The sequence below is a fragment of the Pinus tabuliformis genome, chromosome 9 (genome assembly GCF_031772625.1).
Source record: "Pinus tabuliformis cultivar Carrire ecotype Pingquan chromosome 9, CPIR1, whole genome shotgun sequence".
Taxonomy (NCBI): Eukaryota; Viridiplantae; Streptophyta; class Pinopsida; order Pinales; family Pinaceae; genus Pinus; species Pinus tabuliformis.
Window position 1 is genome coordinate 2,006,646,132 of NC_142307.1, and position 24,593 is coordinate 2,006,670,724.

At 35.5% G+C, this 24,593-nt stretch overlaps 1 protein-coding gene across 1 annotated transcript; it reads right to left on the reverse strand.

Annotated features, from left to right (window-relative positions):
* Positions 1-16,704: 16,704 nt before the first annotated feature.
* Positions 16,705-20,032, reverse strand: LOC149157094 (fatty acyl-CoA reductase 2, chloroplastic-like). Its single transcript, XM_089444974.1, has 11 exons — positions 19,840-20,032; positions 19,635-19,741; positions 19,338-19,537; positions 19,116-19,216; positions 18,805-19,033; positions 18,208-18,369; positions 18,048-18,129; positions 17,746-17,817; positions 17,539-17,715; positions 17,352-17,446; positions 16,705-16,885 (listed from the first exon to the last, which is right to left on the reverse strand). Exons 1-11 carry the CDS (start codon positions 20,030-20,032, stop codon positions 16,705-16,707), a joined length of 1,599 nt encoding a protein of 532 aa, XP_089301100.1.
* Between the last annotated feature and the right edge of the window lie 4,561 nt (positions 20,033-24,593).

Below are 24,593 nucleotides of genomic sequence, written 5' to 3' on the forward strand. Positions count from 1 at the left end.
GAGGTAATGTAGCAATAAAGCAGACACATGAACAACAATATTAATTTGGAGTTCACCCACAACTCTTGGGCTACATCTCCGTGAGCTCTAGTTAATTCAACTAGGCTCTCTAGGATTATGGTATAAGTCATTTTTACAAGCTCTTGGCTTAACTCCTGCTGTTTTACACAAAAACAGTGGGTTCAGACACTGTGTTATTCCCTCTGGCTCTTGGCTCTTGGCTCTTGGTACTTGCTCTTGGCTCTAACTCTGGCTCTTGGGCTTTGGCTCTGGCTCTCTGGCTCTTCAGCTCTGGCTTCTTTATGCCCTCTATCAATTCAAAGCCCTCTTGGCTTTTCACTTGGTTTCCAAGTGATTCCCTTGGCTGCCTTTTTCTTCTGCGCTACCTCTTTTGCCTTAACTTCCTGCTTTGGCTTCACCTTTAGCAGCAAACCCTCAATAATCAACAACAACAACCAACAACAACTCAGCCCCCTCTGTCTTTGACATTCATGGCTTTTAAGCCAAATCGACGTTGTCTGTTTGTTTTCCCTTTCGGGCTCTCTGTCTTCCCGCTTTGGTCCACTCAAATCCCTTCTCTGAGCGTTAGCAATCATTACTAAACACCCTCAGGGATGGATGCCACCCATTCCATAACGGAATGGGTCGTTGGCGCTTGAAATCCCCAAATTTTGGCATTCCCGGCTTACACAGGGAAAATACACTAACAAAGGGAAAATCCGTAGAAAACACTGTTCTCGGACTTCAAATTTTCATAATTGGGTCCACCCATAATTACTATTGCAAGTCGCCAATGCCTTGTTCCAAGGTTTCCCTTTGTAATTTAAAATTTCATTAAAACTGTGAAAACACCGCAAAAATGGCTTATGACGGATTTCAAATATTATTCGTTTTCATTCCAAAACCCCTTTGGGTCTGGACTTCATCGCATCGCGCTTCCCCTTTGTATTTCTTTTAATAGCAAAATATAGAACATACATAAAAAAATGCCTTTCGGCGGATTTCAAAATATATTAAACCTGGTTCATATTGTCGTCGGGTCCGGCCAATCGCATTGCATTTATATATATATATATATATATATATATATATATAACATATCCCTGCTCCGCTGTAATGCACCGATGCGATATTGCGATGTGACTTGTCGCTATCACAAATCGCTCATGCCCCGGGCCAGGGTAGCACTCTGTTATGGTTGCTGCTTGCGATATTGCTCCGTTGCAATCATTGATTGCGATGTCGCGATCGCAATAACCATAGGTTGTGCTCCGATATCCTCCGATAGCCACTGCCAATTGCAATTGCCGATCGGATCTGGACCGTTGATCGTCTAGATCTGACAACTTCTATTCACTCACTGTTCAAGCCTCCAATAGGCCTCATTTCTGCCATTTATTCATATTTTTGGGTCTCGATAGTGTAATTTGATAAGTCTAAAACTTCTCCTTTTGCGATTGCTTTGACCTTTTAGGAAATTTTGAAGACTTGAAGATTTAGAGGCTTATCCAAGATCCATTTTTGGATCAAGATGAATCACTATGAGTGCACTTGGGGGTGAGGAAGAGTACCTCTAGACTCCCTGTGTTGAAAAAATAAGCGCCACTCAGCTGGTGGAATTGAGGAAAAAGTTCCTCTGGAGTCCTTGTTTCAACTGGAAGTTGGTGTTTTAATCCCTTGAGCAAACACCCCACCTATAATTTGCAACCTACCTCAGAAGTGATAGTATGTGTGGATGCAATTGTCCATGGTTGGGTGGAGAGTCCTTTTCCTAGACTCAAATGCCCTACAAATTCAAAGATAAGTATCTGCTTATACTTGTTTATTTGTTGATGAATGTATGATGCATTTCTAATTGTAAGGGTTCAAGATTTTTAGGACTGCATTTGTGTTGTTAATGATTGAACATGTGGTTACCCCTCTGTGGGGATATGTCACTGATGGACGTGTCTAACATATCTGTGTGTGTGTCACTTCTTTGAAATGGATGAAACTCATAATGAAATATGTAACGATGAGCTTCTAAAGCTGGAAATAAAATGTTGTGTGATTAAGCTTAATGATGTTGAACACAAAATATTTAATGTATAAACTATGTACACAACCACATGAGAATAAGGATTATGTTATATTTCTAAGCTGAACCTTATTTTAAATGAAATGCTTAATTGTATTGAAAGCAACACATAAATAAATAACATAAAATAATAGATACAGGTCGTAGAAATAGTCATACGAGCTTGGAAAGAAGCTTGAAAATTGTAGGCTCAGAGGCATTTTTTATTAAAGGGTTACATGTAGGTCCTCTACTTGGCAGGGTCTGCATTTGCTTATAGCATCTTATTACTTAAGTTACAAGATGTTTTTCCACATGTAAAAAATTGCATTAATGTTGAGGGTTGTTTCCCTTGGAGCTAGATGAGCCCACTATCTTTACCTAAATGGTCTTCAACCTTGCATTCTCAACATGCTAGATCTCTTTCGTTGGAATCCTAGTGTCTTCGGTGAGGCACCAAAAGGTTCCGCATAGCTCCATAGAGATGCTTACAGGATCAACATTGATTCTGGTACTGACAATGTGTGGCAAGTGAGGTGGATACCTATTAGGATCTCAAACCAAGCCTGTGGTAGGTAAGTGTTGCAGGAGCACCTACGTTGACATACGTGGGATTCCCTGTCCAAAAATAGGGAATGTAGGCGGGTCGAGAACTCCTTGGGGTTGGATTCGACCAAGATCAGGAGGGGTAACACCATGGAACACCTTAATAAACCAATCACATCAACATGAATCCTTGATGTGGATCTGGAAGTCTTCCAGACCCCTTACATAGAACCATGGTTGAGAAGAGTGACTCGAGGAAGTCTATGCAGTAGTAGAGCTTGTACTTGGGGCGGTCGCGGAGATCCCCATCTGAGATGTCGCATGAGGTAGGCCCAAAGACCCTTAGCCAAGCCATGATAGAGAATGAGAAGGAAAACTTGTTGCGGTACAGAAGGATCAAGCTTTGTACTTATAAGAAAATATCAGGAAACCTTATCCATTCATAGATCAACCACTAGCCATGGATACCTTCCATTGTCACAACCAATTTTCACCTCATGCGATTGGTCATAAGAGTGTTGACATGGCCTGGAGATAGAACCCAAAGGTTTCTCCCTAGAACATCTCTAAAGGCACAAGCAAGGGAGAACCAAGATTAAAGCACAGGGATGACGTGACAAGATGCGACAAGATGATGTGTGCCCAACGATGTTGCTATTGGCTAGAGGGTTGACCCACAACCCACATAAGCCTACACGTCTAGCCCGAAAGAATGGAATGAAGGTGCAATGGAAAATGCCCAGAAAATCTTGGTGGGATAATGCAAAAGGGGTATGTAGCTGGGCCCACACCATTGTCATGACGCTATTGGTCGGGGAGTAGCCCACTTTTTGAGTCAACCCGACGAAGTTCACCTCAAAGGCATAAAGTGGGATTTAATGGAAAAGTGTTGGGAGGAAACCAACATTATGATGTAAGTCATACCACACGGTAGTATGCACATATCCGGTTGGTGGAGAAGGGTCTCACTAGCCAAGTTAACCCAATGATATGACCCAAAAAAATAAGGGGAGTCAAAAAGGAGGCTTAAGGGTAAAGGAAACGAGATGAAGTGGCATAAGTTGTAGTGGAAGTTGAGAGCTATCGCAACAGACCAATGAGAGAAGGAACTATATGGCCCCACCATCCACGCAAGCCTGATAAGTGAAACCTGACGGGAGGTAAAGGATGCTTTTGGTATGCGCCAGAAGGGACCGAATGAGATGACAAGGGTCGGATACGTGGTCATCCATGCAAGCCTGAAAAATCTCTCATTGGTGGAGGGAGGACCCACAACCAGGTCAACCTGACGTTTTGTTCCCAACGGAATAAAGAGTCATCACAAAAGACGATGTGTCGGGATAATGTGAACCTGTGACAATAGTGATCTATGGACATGTTTGTGCCTATTAGGAGGAGGTGCGAGGGAATCACTGTCCTTGTAAGCCTGGTGTAAAGAGCCCGACGAATAACCAAGTGTACAGTTTGGGAATCGTCGGGAGAGGGTAAGCGGGATGATGTGTCTAGTGGGACCCACACAGAAGGCAATCAACTAATGTAGAGAGAAAAGGCTAATTGAGTGATTTTTGGGCATATATATAGATATATAAAAATGGAAATATTAACGTGTAGGGTTCTAAGGAGGCACAAGTTAATTGGGATAGAACCCAAGGTTAGATGGAACTGAGGGTTTGGGTTGCCTACCAAACGATTGGAAGTGAGGTTGTAGACTGCACATGATTCCAGGGTAGTGGAAAGTACTGTCGGTTTGTTTGGGAAAAGTTCCCAATCAAACCATTTGCAACATTTAACGCTCCAGGTTTATCCTGTCCAAAATATTGCAAGTGAGGAGCATCAGGGAGTACAAAGTAAAGGTATCGTGACTAAGTATAGATAAGCTCAAACTGTCGAGATTTTCTAATGGCCTCTTCCTCTGTTTGTGGCAGAATTGTCACTACATCTTTTGTAATTATGCGCAAAAGATATTTCAAAAAGGAATCTAGAAGAAGGGTTAGTGTGACATAGACCTTACATAAACTATGAAATTTTCTCCATTCATGAATATGGTCTGAGATGTGGGTGGAAGTTGTTTGGCGAAAATGGGTCAATAATTCCAACCCCATGTCATGACGTACTGGGAGATAGAAAAAAGTGGGCAATGATCGAGCTAAGGATTCAAATATGTCATGGGAACGACTTGTCTCGCTCACATACCAATTTGCTGCAAGGCTAGTGAGGATGCATTGAAACAATCTCAGATAAACTGAGTCCTTTCATGAAATAAAGAGCTTTATTATTTTTATTTTGTATTACATGGTTAAATTTTTCAATGAAAAGCCAAGCCAACATGCACCTACAATGTTCAATCCTCTTTAACAAATTTCACTTTCATTTGTTACCAATGTTATGTACGATTATGTTTTCCTTGTCATTATTGCAACCATAAACATCAGAAGAAATAATATTAAATAAAACTATGTCAAATTTTAAAAATTAATTAAGTAAAATTAAAATAATATAAAATTCAATTTTTTAATTTAAAATTAAAAATAAAATTAACAAATACTACTTAATTAATTGGATTTTTATACCCTTACTAAGATCACCCAATATCATTCCATGTTTAATGTGCAATTAAACCTTAAATCATAAAATGAAAACTTTGACATAATTTTACACATAATATATACTTAAAATAATATTATTAATGGTTGATAAGAGTCAATAGACATCAAAATACTCACCTCATGATATATCTCACAAACTAAGATTTTTTTTATTATTATTATAAAAATTAATTAAATTATAACTTTATTTTAAATAATAATAATAATGATAATAATAATATATGAGTTAAATATATATACATTTTAAAAAACATGTAACAATATTCTTAACCATGGAGATTCTTAATTTGTAAATAGACTTTATTATTATCCCATGACCAATATGGTGACTTACTATTTCTACATTTTTACATGCCCAAAAAACCATAACTCATGTTCATATGACATTTTTTTGAATTAATCAATTTAATTAAAACTAGAAAGGACATACCTAATTTTGAGATAAATTTCAATATTTTATTTAGGAATCAGTCTCGGGCTTATTAGTGTATTAACCTTAACCTATTTATGATACTACTGGGCATTTATTATTATTTTTTCATAAATTTATTAATTATACCTTGATAATTATTTCTATGATAAGGGGATTAATGATTAGTTAGTAGTTATAGAGTATTCAATAAACACACATTATTTTATATAACTTATTATTTTAATGACCATTATATTTAAATAATGAAGAACTAACTTACCCATGGACCATTAAGTAATTATTACATAATTACCTAATGTAACTAAATTATAAAAATAGTAGTGATTTATTACCATTCACGTGTAATTAGATAGTAATTGAATAATAATAAATCATTTAATATATATTATATAATGACCATTATAATTAAAATATTAATATTATACTATAGATTCTCTTAATAATTGAAATAATATTAATAATATATCTATTTACTTTTAAACTAACAAATGAATTCAATTATTTAATGATATATCTATTTATTATTAATAAATATATTATTAATAATAATTATTTAATAATGTAATTAAATAATAATAAATCATTTAAAATATATATTATATAATGACCATTATAATTTAAATATTAATATTATACTGAAATTAACAAATGAATTCCTTTATTTACCGATTTTAACTATTTCTAGAAATATTAATTAACTATTTTAGGAGTTTGTCCAGGTTCATTAGGTCAAATTAGCCGTTAGCATTATAGCTGTTGGAGTCTCTGCACACTCTATTTAATCTAGCTAAGCCGGATTGGTTCTTCAACTTGTCCTGACGATGAACCACACTGGTTGGTTCGAAACGCGTCGACAAAAGATTGGTTATGTGATTTTGCCGAAGACTATCTTAACAGTAAAAATATTCTAAGATATTTAATGAACATTAAATCCCTACCATCCATTAATAATGATTGATAATTAATTTAAAATTGTAAAAACTCTATTCCAAAATAAACACTCCTATGAACTTAACATGAAATAATGATTGATAATTAATTTAAAATTGTAAAAACTCTATTCCAAAATAAACACTCATATGAACTTAACATGAAATATAATTGTTATAAAGTTGTAAAAAATAGACTACATATATTTAAAAAATTTCTGAATCAGCCCTATTTGTTGTGTATTTTAAAAGATATAATAAGTCAAAAAAAATATAATTTGTTGTGTACTTTGGAAAGTGTAATGAAAATGTATTAATTCTAAACATCAAATTTGAATGATATTTAATTTTCAAGAAAAATTCATTAAAAAAAGTGTGCACAAAATACAATCTACTTAATTAATGGACAATTACAGTATTTCAATAAACGATGAGTATTTTTTAACAAAGTATTGGCCTGAGTGAAGAAATTCCTAAAATGTGTACACAAAATACAATCTACTTAATTACAGTAATTGTATACTCATATTTCAATAAATAATGAGTATTTTTTAACATGTATTCAAATCAGTGAAAATATTTGTTTCGAAGTTTCTTGAGTTTGGTCGGAAGCATTTGTTACTGTGGATGAGATGAAATAACCCTTGCATCCACCAGACCTAAGAGAAGTGCTTACTACAAAAGATGGAAAATATGATTCAAAAGGCTCTTATGTTGTTAATGTCCTACACCTAGTTACCTAGTTTATTGTTTAGGTAGATTGTTCCCCGGGATTGACAAAAAAATTTTGTTCCTAAATTTAGGTCATGTCATTTCATTATTAACATTTTGTTTGGTTGTTAAAGAGGATAATATATATTTGGTCACATATAAATAATATCTTATATCACGTACTAATGATATTAACTAATTATTTATTTATTTAATATTTTATTTTATAATTTATTTTATAATATTATAAGTTTATATGTAGTTAGATGAAAATAAATAAATAAATTAACTAATTAATTAATTATTTAATAAATATTTATGTTTTTATCTTAATACTTCACATGTTGGTATTAATATGAATTTATTTAGTTGTGACAATAATATTTAATTGGTTACATATAAATAAACTTTGTAATCAAATTGACATACTAGTTAATATTGGATCCTATAATATTTCTTATAGTAGTATGAGTTTACATGTAGTTAAGTTAAGAAAATAATAAATTATTTATTAGCTTTAATGTTTTTAGTTCGTAAAATTTTAATTAATTAAAAACATATATTTAAATAAAATAGATAAATCTAACAAATTAACTAATTAATTAATTAAATATCTAATTTTTCCTTATCTTTTGTTCGAGTCAAATGTAGATGATGATGATTATGGTGGTGGTGGTGGTGGTGGTTAATATCCACTGAGACCAAACTTTGGTCTATTAGACCTAAAGAAACCAATTATTTAGTTTGATTTTAGTTTTTATTCTTATGCTCGAAAAGCTTGGAGAGAAGCCTCCCTAGCTCACTATAATTTTGACATGGTAAAAGACTAGGAAGGTCAGTATTGCAACAAAGATTATGAAATTGAGCTCTAATGTGGTTGTAAGTGGGGCACTCCAAGAGGAAGTGATTTTCATCCTCGAGTCAATTATAATCGTGACCAAAGTAGTTGTTTCTTTCTAGCCTTTGGAATTTTCCGTCTCTCTATTTAATTTTGTTGCCAAAGTATGATTCTTCATCTTGTCCCGAGGATGAACCACGTCAAATGAAACCACATTTACTAATTCCTCGACAAATGAATTTTGATGTGATTATTGCAGGAAACATGTCTCAAACATTATGTTATTTAATTATTTATATAATAAGCATTTGATTATAATAATTAATCATTTTTAAAAATAAGTTAAGTTAAAAAATTTATATTTAAATTATATTATATATTTTTATTTTAAATATATATTATTAATAATAATACATTAATTAAATATTTATATATTTTATATATGATGATTATTTTTAATATTCTTATATGTAAATAAACTATATATTTTAATAAAATATTCAAATTATATCCTATTAAAACGGGCTTAAAACAGGCTTAAGAGCATTTGTTGCAGATGAGATAAAATAACTGAGATATCCCAATTATCTTCGAAGAAAGTACTGAAATCTGTGTGATATCATTTCATATCAAGCTAAGATGAAATAATTTGAGCCTTAATTCATAAGATAATCTTATCTATATATATATAATTAATAAAATATAACTCAATATATTATTATGTTGTCGTGTTTATAATATTTTTTCAATACAACTATTTGTTGTAAAATTAATGGTTAAGAAAATGTAATTCAAAATATTTCTAATATTTTGAAGTTAAGTTTTTTTAGATAGTGAGAGATTGCTTTAAAAGATTATTAAACATGTATTTGAAAATATTATTGTTTTTGTGAGTGTAACAATTAATGTTATTAATAGATGTTGAAATAGTTAAAAATAATTAATATTATTTTGTATTAATGGAGAAAATGGTTACATTGTTGTAACGTTCTCCCTAGTTTAGGATTAGTTCCTAGAGTTTAGGGGTTTGGTTGCAACTTCCTAATTCCTAGTATTGTATTTAATGATGTAATCTTTCATTGATGGGTAATAGAGTGTATGAGAGTGATCTCTCTGTTTTGGTGAGTGTAGTCTCTAGGTGCAGGCCACACCTGAGAGCTACATCTCTTTCTTTTCAATTCTGTTCACATTTTATCTTGGTATCAGAGCTCAAATTGGGTGAGCCTGATCTTTTGTCACCTTTGTGGCTAAAGTGCCTTTGTAGCTAGCTTGCCTGTGTGGTAGAATTGCCTGTGTGGCTTGAAGTGCCTTTGTGGCTGCGTGTACACAAGAGCTTTGTGCTCAATTGAGCAGGTGGACTGCAAAACAGCTGGCTCGGACTCGGATATATATATATATATATATATATATATATATATATATATATATATATATATATATATATATATATTCTGAGTAGAAAGGAGATTGGCATGCTTTTCGCGCTGACAGTAGCGCCAGGAGGGGGAATTGGCGCAATTGTTTACGGATTAATCATGCCAGAGCACCAGAACATCCGATTGGTGCGCCGATACACAGGAGGACGCGCCAATATTCCTTCAAGGGGATCTGCGGGAAGTCTCAACTTCATTTGGTAGTTTGCAAGGGGTGCAGATCAGCGAAGTTGCAGATCTATCCGGGAGAAGCAGATCAGATCAATTTTGATCAGATCAATTCTTCGACTGTATTGAAAACGCCGAATTTGCTCATTGGAGCGGGATTGCCAGACACTGTATATCGGTGGCAGAGGTGACAGATTGATCTGACAGGTATTGTTTTTTGTTTTTGGGTAGATTCATTTTGTAGATCTGGTCAGAATGAGTAATACGATGGAATCTTACCTTAACGAGTCTGGTAAACTTGATGGATCTAACTTCACGAATTGGAAGTTTAAGATCCAAACCTTGCTTGAGGGTGCGAATGCTTGGTCCATAGTTACAGGCGATGAGAAAAAGCCGAACGGAGGGCCATAGGAGCAAGATTAGGAAAAACGAGAGAACAAGGCCAAAGTCTTGTTGAAGATGTCTGTGAAGGACAACGTTATTGCGCACATTAGAGACTGTAAAATGTCCGCGGACATCTGGACGAAAATCAAAAATCTGTATCAGACCCAGAACACAAGTCGAGTCTTGGCACTTAAAAGCAAGTTATTTTTAATGAGGATGGACGAAAGGGAGACTGCTATTGCATTTGTTGTGCGAATTAAAGATGTGAAAGACGGATTGGGGGCCATCAGAGTGACGATGTCTGATGAAGATCTCGTCGCAATCGCAATGAACGGGATGCGAGATGATTTTCAAACATTCATCACTGGATTGTCGGCAAGGGAGAAAGCGCCCACATTTGATGATCTCACAGGGATCTTGCAGCAAGAGGAGGAGGAGCGGCAGAAATTGAACCCCCAGAGTGATGATCTTGCGTTGATGGCGAAACGACAATCATTCAAAGGAAAGCAGTCACAGCAGCAACCAAAGCAGAAAGGAGGAACATCACATAAGAATTCACATTCTCATAAAGGTATGCTTGCAAATCATTCTGAAAAGAAATGTTATTATTGTGGAAAGAAGGGTCATATACAGAGTGAATGTTATAAGAAGCAGGTTGATGATGCAAAGAGGAGGCAGGAAAATGCAAAGCACAGAGGATACTTTGTTGAAGAAGAAGACTTCAGTCATGAATTTCGACTGTTCACAGTCGACTGTGCCCTTTCAGCATCTAGTGAGGACAATATTTTGTATGTTGATTCCGGAGCATCCTCTCACATGACAGGTAAAAAGGAATTTTTTGATAGTCTTGAAGAAATTATAAACGGATCAAAAATATATCTAGGAGATGATAGTGGATACGAGATTAAAGGTTATGGGGTGATTTTAGTTAAGTTACCAAATGGAAAAATTAGTCACATTACAAATGTTTTATATGTACCTGGAATTAAGAAAAATCTGATATCTATATCCATGATGGCTGATCAAGATATGCAATTCGAGTTCCTCAGGACTCATTATGTGATAAAGGATTGCAGGAATGAAATAGTTGCAACAGGCATGCAAGTTGGAAGCCAATACAGACTGGATGCAAAAAGTATACCAAAGCAAGCCATGGTTGCAGGAGGATCGACAGCCGAACAACTCTGGCATCAGAGGTTCGGTCACTTGAATCTGCAGGACCTCATGTTATTGCAGAAGAAAGGTATGGTTGAGGGACTCCCTGTCTTTCGTAATATTCAGTTAAATTGTGATGGTTGTGCCTTAGGAAAAATGCATAGAGAACAGTTTCCTGTGCATGATAGGAGGAAGGAAACATATATTTTAGAACTAGTGCACACTGATGTATGCGGACATATGCAGACAAGGTCACTAGGAGGAGCATATTATTTTCTATTATTTACTGATGACTGCACTAGATATTCATGGGTTTATTTTTTGAACAAGAAAAGTCAGACTTTCAAGTGCTTTATAGAATTTAAAACCTTGGTGGAAAAACAGTTTGGTAAGAGTATAAAAATTCTCCGATCTGATCAAGGGGGAGAATACAAGCTAAAGGAATTCATGAAATTCTACAAATCTCATGGGATTGTTCAGCAATATACAGTGCCATACACACCACAACAGAATGGAGTTGCAGAGCGCAAAAACAGAACCTTGGTGGAGTGCGCAAGGAGCATGCTACAAGGTAAGGGTATGTCTAATAGTTTTTGGGCAGAGGCTATCAACACTGTTGTATATTTGAAGAACAGAAGTCCTACCAGGTATCTTGGCTTCAAAACCCCTTTTGAGGCTCTATATGGATTTAAACCAGCAATAAATCATCTAAGAGTATTTGGGTCAAAAGCATTTGCCCATATACCCAAAGCTGATAGGAAGAAATTAGACCCTAAAGCAGTGAGATGCATCTTTGTTGGTTATGGCACAGAATTTAAAGCATATAAATTATACAATCCTGAGTCTCGTAAGAAATTTGCAAGCAGGGATGTAGTGTTTCATGAATAGGTACAGGAAGGGAAAGATGACGTTGGCGATAATTGGCACATTCCATTGTTGTTGGAGGAAAGCAGCGAGGATGAAAGAAAGCAGGAGCAGAAAGAAGAGCAAAAAGAAGAACAGCAAGAAGGTGATAATGCAAGCCTAGTTGTAGCAGAAGAAAACAAATTTGAGGTAAGTCCCCTACCAAGGAGATCAGGTAGGAAGACTCAATTACCATTAAAATTGAGAAACTATGCTTTGATGTCAAAGGTTTTGAACATTGTAGAACCCTCTAATTACAAAGAAGCTAGTCAATTTAAGGAATGGAGAGCTGCAATGAATGAAGAGATGGAATCAATTCTTAGAAATGATACTTGGGATTTAGTTGAGCTGCCTAAGAATAAAACACCCATAGGATGTAAATGGTTGTTTAAACCAAAAATGAATGCAGACGGAAGTATAGAGAAATTAAAAGCTAGGCTGGTTGCAAAAGGATATTCACAGCAGGAAGGTATAGATTTTGATGATACTTTTGCACCTGTAGCAAAGTTAAATACAATCAGAATGATTATTGCTTTAGCTACTAAATGTAATTGGGAATTACACCAGCTTGATGTTAAATCTGCATTTTTAAATGGTGATTTAAAAGAGGAAATTTACTTAGTACAACCAGAAGGATTTGTAAAGCAGGGGCAGGAACATCTTGTTTGCAGATTGAAAAAGGCTTTATATGGTTTAAAGCAAGCACCCAGGTCTTGGTACGAAAAGGTTGATTCTTTCTTTGTAGAGCATGGCTTCCATAGAAGTTTAAATGACCCAAATTTGTATACCAAGTACAATAATCAGGGGCAGATTATTTTGATTTCTTTGTATGTGGATGACATGATTATAACAGGAAATGCAGATGATTTAATCAGAGGAATCAAAAGGCTTATGGCACAAGTTTTCGAGATGAAAGATCTCGGAAGCCTTCACTACTGTCTGGGATTAGAAGTATGCAGAGATACTGGGCAAACTTTTCTTACCCAAGGGAAGTATGCCAAAAATCTGTTGGAAAAGTTTGGTATGGATCAGTGTAGATCAACAGCGACAACTTTGCAGCAGAATCTGAAATTGAGCAGTGACGATGGCACTAAAGAGGTTGATGCCACAATGTACAGACAAATGGTTGGCAGCTTGATATATCTTACCACAAATAGACCTGACTTGGCATACTCTGTTAGTGTGTTGAGCCAATTCATGTCGAAACCGCTTGAAAGTCACTGGGTAGCAGCAAAGAGCGTGTTGAGGTATCTTTGTGGTACTGTTAATTATGGTATTTTATACACTAATGTATCTGATGTTACTCTAGCAGGTTTTTCAGACTCAGACTGGGCAGGTAACTTGGATGATTGGAGGTCCATCACAAGTTACACATTCAACATAGGATCCGGGGTGATAGCATGGAGCAGCAAGAAGCAGAGTACTGTAGCCTTGTCTTCGTGTGAAGCTGAGTATCAAGCATTATGTGCAACAACGTGTGAAGCGATCTCGTTGAGAAGGCTTCTCAAAGATGCAGGAAAAGAACAGAAGAATCCCACTTCCATCAAAAGCGACAACTAGAGCAGCATTAAATTAGCATACAATCCAGTGTTTCACAAAAAAACCAAACATATAGACACTCAGTTCCATTTTGTTAGAGAGAAAATACAGTCCAAAGAAATTCCTATTGAATATTGTAAAACTTGTGACAATGTGGCTGATATTTTTACAAAGCCTCTTGCACGAGTGAAATTTGAATTGTTTAGAAGGATGCTAGGAGTCCAGGAGAACCCTTTCTCCATTAAGGGGGGGAGTTAAAAATAATTAACATTATTTTGTATTAATGGAGAAAATGGTTACATTGTTGTAACGTTCTCCCTAGTTTAGGATTAGTTCCTAGAGTTTAGGGGTTTGGTTGCAACTTCCTAATTCCTAGTATTGTATTTAATGATGTAATCTTTCATTGATGGGTAATAGAGTGTATGAGAGTGATCTCTATGTTTTGGTGAGTGTAGTCTCCAGGTGCAGGCCACACCTGAGAGCTACATCTCTTTCTTTTCAATTCTGTTCACATTTTATCTGAAATTATAGTAAAAAATATATATTTTTTTTTTGTCTTTGTGTGATTTAATGTTATACTGTTGTGTGAAAGAAGTTCTTTTTTGAAACTTTAGTCACTTCGGTTATCTTATATGGATGTGAGGTTTGGGGTTGTAGCATCTTTAGAGAATCCTGGAGAAAGATTGAGCAAATCCAGAAGCGTTTTATAACGTTTAACCTCAAAATTAAAAGCAACACACCCTATCCTATTCTCTTTATAGAAGTGGGTCTTTCCCCTATCGAGAACCTAGCTATGACTAGGCTTTTGTTGTACAAAGCACAAACTCAAAAACATAGGAGACCATAAACTTCCTAAACTAGCTTTAAATTCCAGCCAAAACCACCTAAGGCTCAAACAAGGGTGGTATAAAGACACCATGGCCTGGTTAAACCATCGGGAGATAAATGAGAATGTTGCATTGCAAAACATTAATAACATTAAAAAGATTGTTACTTCTAAGTTCAGAGAAAAAATGTGGTGTGAGAAAGATTTAACAACTAAAAGAAAATTAAGATATTATAAAGAGGTCATCAACCCCACCCTAGAAGATCAAAAGTATCTGTGTTTTAACTAGCTCAAAGAAGAAAGTTAATATAGCCACGAATAGAACGAACTCTCATGAGCTCCATAGTGAAACGGGTGGTTGGACAGTTCCTAAAACACCATGGATGGAAAGGTTCTGCCATCTCTGTGAGAATACGAACATCGAGGATGAAAATCACTTCTTCTTAGGGTGCCCCACGTACAACCACATTAGATCTTAGTTTCAAAATCTCTGTTGCAATACTTACCTTCCTAGCCTTTTATGATGTCAAAATTACAGTGAGCTCGGAAGGCTTCTCTCCAAGCTTTTTGAGCATAGGAATAAAATCTTAAATCAAACTAAATAATTCATGACCAAATTTTGGTCTCAGTGGACTTTAACCACCACCATCATCATCATCATCATCAATGTTTTTGTTCACAACATTTCTTCAATATAACTATTTGTTGTAAAAATAATTGATAAAAAAATATAATTCAAAATATTCTTAAGGCTTTGAAATTAGTTTAGTGATAGTAATATATTGCAGTTATTAAATATGTATTTGAAAATACAGTTTCTTCTGTCATTGTAATAATAATGTAGATTGTTGAAATTAAAGCAGGAAATTAATTGATAAGAAAATGCAATCATTGATTTTAGACTTATTTGATCCATATTATTATTGTAAATGTTTTTCCGAGGTATAACCATATTTAATAATTATGTTAAAATTAATGGAAAATTGTAAATTTGTGTTGCACAAATTAATCTAAAAATTATTATAATTTATTTCTAATAAAAATATAAAAAAATCTATTTTTATTAAATGTAAGATTCATAATTAAAAATTTTATAATTTTATAATTTATAAAATATTTTTTTAATATATATTATAAATCCTAAAATATAAATGGCTTACTCTAACTTATAGATGAAATGTCATTTTTTCAAGATATTTTTTTTCTGGTTAACTTTAACTAAAATTTTAAAAAGATTTTTGAAAATATGAGCTTAAGTTGTCTAATCTATAAAATTCGAGTACAGTAAAGGTTTATTTATACATTCAAAAATACATTTTTAAAAATAAAAAAAATCACGTTCTTTCTTGAAATTAATTTACCAAATTTAAATAAAAAAATTACCTTTATCTATATATTATACTATATTAATATATAATTTATATTTAATAAAAAAATTAAAGCATTACAGTATATAACACATGGTTACAAATCCAACTCTCTATACCAAGAAAATTATAGTTAGACTTACGATCAAGAAAATATAAAAACAACATTAAAAAGATAGTTAAGTGTATCTTATTTGTTAAGAATATAAAAATATTTTAAAAATAATATATATCTATATATATATATATATGAAAATTTAAGTAGATTTATCTAAAAGACTGTGCTAAATTAATCAAAGTGTAACTATAAGGCACTAAAAAACCAAGTAACATCCCAATCCCAATAACAAGGAACTAGACCTTTCAATTCTCCTAACCCTAAAAATTCTTAAATACAATATTGAAAAAATAGTCATATATAATTAAGTACTATCGCTTTATTGTAAGTTAATTATTTTAAAGTTTTATTTACATGTATTTAAATAATTTTATTTGTTTTTATCACTATAGAACTTTTAAAAAATTACATAAGATTAAACGAATGATATAAAGTGAAACAGTTGAATGTCTCAAATTATGAATTCCCGTTATTAACATAGTTGCCATACAATTAATACAACTACCAAAATGATTTTGCTGACTGCAATATTATTTACCATTACTTAGGTATCGAAATATAGACTATACCAGCAGAGTTATTTACTATTAAAGTACACGAAGAATTTGAATATTTTCGTGAGATACATGGATGTGTATCTTTATTAGATTAATCTTCTATTATTTTCATAGTCGGCTTAGAAATTAGTGGCACTAGATTTCTGCAGGGCGTTCTGCTCCACCGCGTCCTTTCCAGACATATTGACGAAGTCCAGGAATATGAATATTTGCAATGTAATTTTCCCACTTGATATTCTTAACATCAAATCCGAAACTCGCTTGCTCCTCTGCAGAGAGCTCTTGGAACAGCTTTTCCAAATTCGAGATATCGAATCTACACAATCATATTAAAATATGTTTTTTTATATATGTGTTATATACAAATATATTAAAATATTGTTTTGAGGTTTCTGTGATCAGTGCTTTGTGTGTAGTTTTCTTTAGGAGTTCTCGCATCTATAATTGTTTGTATCAATTTTTTGAGTCATCCATCGTGGCTTATCATCAAGATAGATCAGTAATTGTGTAAGACAGATCTGTCTTACACAATCACTGATCTATCCTGATGATGAGCCACCATGGATATACAAATAATTATGGATATTAAAATATATTTATTTATATATCCTCATGAAAAGCAAATTTGTTTACTTAGAAGGTAATTGATGGCAACTCATTTATAATGGGTATTAAATAAGTAGAAATTATTAACCTATCAAAAATTTAATGAGGAACATATACAACCTAACTCATTTAATTTCCATTCACAAACTAATTATTTTCAGTCCGCTCTTGATTACCTTGCTTTGTTGAATGTATACGGCTTGTAGATCTTGGCCATGTACTCCAATTGCTGTAAGATATACTCTGCAGTTGATGATGATAACCCAGGTGTCTGCAGGAAGACTATTGGGTTAGATATGCAATCTAAAGTTTAAATAAATACAAAATGCCTTTACAACTTGCATTGTTCTGTGAACTAAAAACCGTTTCCAAAGCCTGCCTGTAGTTCTCCATAGTATTAACGCAGGTCACTTGCTGCAGCAATCTGACTAGGTTTCCTCTGTTATCAATGTAAGGATCACATTTAAAATGTTGAAATATTAATTTTGTAAGGTCTCCGATTCTCAAGGGATTTACCACCGAAGAAGCAACGTGGTAAACCTTTTTTTTTCAGAAAGCAACGTGGTAAACCTTTACGCCACTCTTTTCCGCGTGTTTTGCCATGGCTGATAAAGTTGCATTTACAACCATGTCTACGGGTATCTGTAATTTGAATCGAACAAAAAAGGATTATAAAAATTTAGGTTGATGTGATCTATACTTTGAATATTGGAAAATCTTTCTCTCGGCAATAATCACATTCTTTTTATTAAGATTTTCGAACCATCTAGCAATATCTCTGATGTGATTATTGCGGAAAGGTTTACCAATATAGAAAAAGGATTCTCAAGTACTTCAGAAACAGTTTTCCATATTGTGATATAGTTACTAACCAGATCGAGCACAGTATCTGGATCGGCCAAGAAGCAAGGTAATTGACCTTTGCCATAGCGCGTAATGTCTGGATCCAACATTCTGCGATTTAAATATTCGATTTAGCTCTTGTTATGTGTATTAATATTCGGTGAGATTCGTCAAATGATTATAACATACCGGTGGCCTTCGATCCATCCAGGAAAAGGTTGACTGTATGTGCTTTCAATAACAGTCGGACGAACAATAACTACGGGTAAATCTTCCCTGCCATCGCATATTACCATCTCCGCCATTGCCTTGCTGAACACGTAAGTATCCTGCCAGCCGTATGATCTTGCCCTGAAAAACAGCGTTCCAATAGCGAACACCTACTGAGATATGGTGGGATTTGACATTGAAATTGAATATTTTTATCAAAGTTGAATAGGTTTTACTCTATTAATATGAAGGACACGATGATCAATGTTACAGAGATAATAAATAAAAAAAGGAACAAGATTGAAAGGACGAAATTTTTTTGAAGTCAAATTCCAACATTGGGAAGAAACCATATTGATAGCCTTTACAAAAAGATAAATCAATAATTAATTTCTTTTAAAACACTAAGGTTAACCCATGTAAAACACTAATGTCAACTTCTATGGAAATTATATAAAAATTGCTTATAGCTTTCAACTTTCAGGAAAATTATATCCTGTGTTCCAAGAAAAAAGATGTGGCTATGTTTACACCATGAAAGGAAAGGAGAATTCACGGCTATCGTTATAATGTCACCTTTCCATTCCCAAATCTTTCATCCTTTGAGCAACCTTCCCTTTCTTCAACTTGTAGTTTTGGAGATTTGAAAATTCAATCTCAAAATCTTCTAGAGCTTTGCTTGCTAAATGAAATTCAGCTTGGATGTCCAGAGGTGGAACACATATCGATTTCTCGTTAGCTATACTATACCCCATCTGAAATGGCTCCTCCAGTACTCGGCCTTGTCTTAGCCCGTTGACATATGCTGGAAAGAAACAAAGTTAACCAACAATGATGAGATTGTTAAATAATTTAGTCTGAAACGGAGGATGAAATCGATGAGTTACCAGTAGAGATGTGCATCAAAAGTTGGGTTTTCTTGCAGCATTTGCCGAACTCTAGAAGGCGAATAATTGCCTTTGTGTTGGTGTCCAAAGCGACATCGTATCTGTAACAGATGGTGCTCTTAGTTATATCTATGGTTACCAGATTGCACAGAATCCAAATATTAAAATGCATAAACAAATGAAGTCAAATATTAACACTATTCAAACAAATAATACAACAACCTTTCATCGAATGTTGTGTTGGCTGCCGAGCTGACAATAATGTCCACCTCCCTTGTAAGCACATCGACCATATCTTTTTCAATTCCAAGATTTTGTTTCGTCATATCGCCAGCGACAGGGACCAGTCTTTTCAACATGAATTCATGGAATTCATTACCATGAATTTCACGCAACCCTTTGAATAACTCGCTGTTCATAACCTGACTTTCACAAATTATTAGAAATTGTTATGATCATCGCATAAGTCTATTAATCTCATTTCTAGTACTTAACTCTACAAGAGGATATTCATCATACTTCATTTATCAATCTTTTCGATGCAGAGGTGGACTCATGATCAGCCCTTATTATCAAAAACAGCTTTCCGATATCTGGTTGCATTCTCAATATTTTTTCTATCAACACTGCAGATATAAGAAACAAGCGTTCATTAATAACGAGTAAGCCAGCAGGAGGTGATCAAAATAACTAAATTAGAAATAATTAATGAGTTGTGTTACACCTTTTCCCAGAAAACCCGTGGCACCAGTGATGAGAAAGTTCTTCCTTCTCAGAAAAGCTACAATTCCAAGATCCTTGCATGGGGTTATAGAAGTGTTCTCAGTATTCCCCCCACCGATTGTGGCATCCGGTAATCCGCTTCTTCTGCTCCGTGAGAATAAAGTGCCTTTTGAGGCTTCATGTTTTGTGCTCATCAACACTAACTCGTCTGAATCTGCTCTTGTGCAGCAGAATCGATTAGGTTTTCTTGATTTACTACCTACCCCATGATTTATTAGTACTGAACTGGGAAACGAAAAAGACGACGGGATAGTCCACTTGATGTGGAGGAGCAGTTCTGATTTCTTATTCATATAACGAGCAGGAAAAAAACATGAAGTAAGATTGGGATGTGGAACTGTTTGTGACATAGCCATGACAGCCAAAATAATATTAGACTCCCAGAGTTTTACAGACAAATCGACCAACACTGCAAACAAGGAAATACTGAACATAACCTATATTATCAACGGATAAAATATATCAATATATTGACATTATCAGCGTACGAATATATATCGGCCACACCAGACTTAAATCAATAGCACTAATGTGAGAATAATGTAGAAATAGAATTAGTTATGAATTGGTTGAACAGAATTAGTTATGAATTAGTTAGGAATTGGTTGCCAGAATTAGGTGAGAGGTTCATGTATAAATGTGATGTAATTGAGCAAATGAATTAATGAAATTTGTGTGAGCTTTGTCTCACTTTTGCTGGTGTGTCTGTTTTGTTATAGTTTGTAATTTGGTATCAGATCAACAGGCAAGCGGATTGTGGTGCTGTATTTGTTTGCGCTGCTATGCATGTGAGGCCACTGAGTCAGGCTGAGTTTTTGCAGCGTTGAAGTCTTAACTATATTGCTGCTCCAAGTGCTGGTGCTGTCGAGAAGCAAGACAGTGAGGAGTGCTGTCGAGAACCGTTTGGTGTGCTGCCAGGCTGTCGAGAAGCGAGACAGTGAGGAGTGGTGACGAGTGCAGTTCCGGAGGCGTTGTGCAGTTTGACGCTGTGGTGTTGGAACCTGGTGGAGGACGTCAATACTGGTACCCGTGTTGGCGTGGTGGAGGTAATTCTTTGCAGAAACCGTTGAGCGTGCAGAAATCGTTGTGTCGTTGTGCGTGGAGGTCTGGAGGTAATCTCAGAAACTGAACTGTTGTGCCGTGGTTTCATACCATCTGTGATTCTTTGCAGAAACTGTTGTGTTCTTTGCAGAAACTGTTGTGCCGTGGTCATATTTGTTGAAATATAATTTCAACTATGCAACAGTTGAGCCATGCAGCAGCATGAAGACTATAGCCGCGCACTTCACCAAGGATCGGGAGGCAGAAACACTCAAAATTTAAAATTGCAGAATAAAGGATCCACTTTAAATCTCAACCGTTAAATCTGGCCGATCAGCGGTCCAGATCGTTTCGGCATATCGGCGGGTTGGAGCATCGGAGGCAGTCAGTGGCAGCAATATGAAACATCGCCGATGAGCGATCGCCGATATCGCATCAGCACATCGCTATCGGCAATGTCATAGGGTCGGGGTCTTTAACATGAGTAAAGCTGCGATGCGATGAAGTGCGGACCCGATGGCTTCCCAAAACCAAATTGTATAATGTTTGTCTTTTCGTTGACCGCCGTGGAGGAAACGCTGAGGCCTTTAATGCATTTACGAAGGTTGGTGGAGGCCCGTCTTAAATGATTATGGGCACATACGTAATTTTTGGTGGAGTCCCATTAATATGAGCATGGGCGCATAGTTTTAATTTTTTTTTATATGTTTTATATTTCTTATATACGGCATGTGTTAAATATATAATGTATGGCACACGGGAAGTTTTTTTTTAAGGGTGTGCTCACAAAAAAAATACGAGGGTGCAGTAAAAGGAAAAACACACAGCAGTGTGTAAAATGTGAAGAACCAGAGGGTGTATGCACAGCAGTGCACAAATATGTTGTAATGTTTTGTGTGGAGCATTGTAAAACGAAGATGCAGTAAAAACCGAAAAACCATGTGTGGTTTTGGACAAGTAGTGGATAAAGAAAATGGTGGAGCGCATTTGTAAGTTTGTGTAAATTTTGTTTTTACAGCAGTATGTAAAATTGTTTTACACCAGTGAATGTAAATGAAGGCTTTACAGCAGTAAGTTTTTTTTTTTCACAGCAGTGAATATAAAAGGGATTTTACAGTGGTAAATCTTTGCATCAGGTTTTAATGAATAGAATGTTTTTATGGTGGTGAAATACTCTGTTTCTCTGTGAAATTTTTTTTAAGCTGTCTGTGCACAAAAAGATCCTGTGGAGGTAAAACAGAGCATTGCCTCTGTGTGATTGAATCTTGGTTTTTGGTATTTTCCCCATTGAAAAATACCCAACAGTGGTATCAGAGCAGGCTTAGGCTCTTTGAAGGTGACAAAGAAGCTGAAAGAAGGACCTGTTGCAGCAGTAAAACTTCTCAAGCAAAGTGAAGGCTCAGTCAAGAGAATACTCAGGTATTTCACAAAGTTTTTTTGTGTTGTTGAAGAAACAGTCAGCTGTTTAAACACAGTGTCAAGGATTTAGTGGCATAGATCAGAATACAAGGAATGGCCAGCACAAGCACTGGTATAGGTTTGTTTAACACCCAGCTCCCACAGTTTAATGGGAAGAACTATGATTATTGGTCAATAACTATGACAGCCCTGCTTGCCTCCCAAGACTTATGGGAAATAGTTGAAGATGGCTTTGAAGAACCAGCAGATGAAACTGAGTTCAATGCATTAACTCAGGGAGAGAAGGATCTGCTTAAGAACAATAGGAAGACGGATTCAAAAGCCCGAGTGTTGTTGTATCTAGCAGTAGACCAGAGTATGTTTCCAAGGTTAGCAGCAGCTAAGACAACCAATGAAGCATGGCAAACCCTCAAGACAGCCTATCAAGGCATGGAGAGAGTGAAGACAGCAAAACTACAATTGCTGAGAAAGGATTTTGAGAACTTGAACATGAAGGAGTCAGATAACATTGACTCATTCTTCACTCATGTGATTAGTGTAATCACACAAATGAGAACTCATGGAGAAACCATTGAAGACAGAAGGATTGTGGAGAAAATATTGAGGGTCTTACCCTCAAGGTTTGATGCCATAGTCACCACCATTGAAGAGACAAAGGATCTCTCAAACTATTCAGTTGATGAGCTACATGCATCACTGATAACACATGAGCAGAGGTTGAGTAGGAATGAAAACTCATCTCTTGAGCAAGCCTTCAAGACCCAGATGTCCTTTGGAAGAGGAAGAGGTCAAGGAAGAGGAAACCGAAGAGGAAGAGGCAGAAGCCAGAACAGAGGTGGAAGGAACAGCCCAGCAAATGCACAAGGAAGAGGCAGCAATCCAAATCATAACCAAGGTCAAGGCAGCAGCCAACAAGGAGGACAACATCATGCTCAAGGACAAAGGTATGATAAATCTAATGTTCAATGCTATTATTGCAAAAAGTATGGACATTATGCTAGTGATTGTAGAAAGAAACAACATGATATGAACAGTAGACAAAATGCAAATGTTACAAGAGAAAACAACAGTCAAGAAAATGTCCTGTTAGCTTGTAACATGGCTGAAACACATAGTGAGGACATATGGTTTTTAGACTCAGGTTGCAGCAACCATATGACCGGAAACATAGCCTTCTTTTCTGCCCTAGATAAAAATTTGAAATCAGAGGTCACACTAGGAACTGATAGTAAAGTGTCTGTTATGGGAAAAGGAGAAATAAAAATACTTTCAAAGCAAGGAGAAAGGAAAACCATAGCAGATGTCTACTATGTCCCCGGAATGAGATGTAACCTATTGAGTGTTGGACAACTTATCCAAAAGGGTTACAATGTTTTCTTTAAAAGTGATGTGTGCACCATCATGGATATACCACCCAGCAAAAGATGCATTGCTGAAGTGAAGATGACAAGGAACAGGATGTTCCCTCTCAGGATCCGGGCAGATTTGAAAAACAAAGGAGAAATTGCAGCAGTTACCCAAGAGGCTTTCCAAAGCGTGCCAAAGGATGAGAATTGGTTGTGGCACTTGACATTTGGACATCTCAATTTTGGAGGTCTGAATTTGTTGAGTAGGAAAGGAATGGTGAAAGGATTGCCATTGATAGAGAAACCGGACAGCCTATGTGAAGGCTGCATTTTGGGAAAACAACACAGAGAAAGTTTTCCATCAGGGAAATGTATAAGGGCAAAGGTACCCTTAGAGATTATCCACTCAGATTTGTGTGGACCAATGCAAGCTCCATCATTAGCTGGCAGCCAATATTTCCTAACATTCATTGATGATTTTACAAGAAAGACTTGGATATATTTCCTCAAGAACAAAAGTGAAGTGTTTGAGAAATTCCAAAACTTTAAGGAATTTGTGGAGAACCAAAGCGGGCTGCATATAAAAGTTTTGAGAACTGATAGAGGAGGTGAGTATATCTCCAAGGAATTCCTAAGATTTTGTAGAGAAAATGGAATTCATAAACAGTTTACAACTCGGTACACCCCACAGCAAAATGGAGTTGCTGAAAGGAAGAACAGGACCATTATGGATATGGCAAGGAGCATGTTGAAGGCAAAGCATTTGCCAAATGAGTATTGGGCTGAAGCTGTACATTGTGCAGTTTATATATTGAACAGGTGTCCTACAAAAGCAGTCATGAACAAAGTGCCAGAAGAGGCATGGAGTGGGAGAAAGCAAGGAGTCACC

Excerpts from the sequence above, each read along its gene's own strand:
- LOC149157094 (XM_089444974.1), bottom strand. The coding sequence starts at position 20,032 with ATGAGCACAAAACATGAAGCCTCAAAAGGCACTTTATTCTCACGGAGC. Across the intron at positions 19,217-19,337 it reads AACACAACATTCGATGAAAG|ATACGATGTCGCTTTGGACA; the intron begins GTTGTTGTATTA and ends CATCTGTTACAG. Across the intron at positions 18,370-18,804 it reads AAAGATTTGGGAATGGAAAG|GGCAAGATCATACGGCTGGC; the intron begins GTGACATTATAA and ends GCTGTTTTTCAG.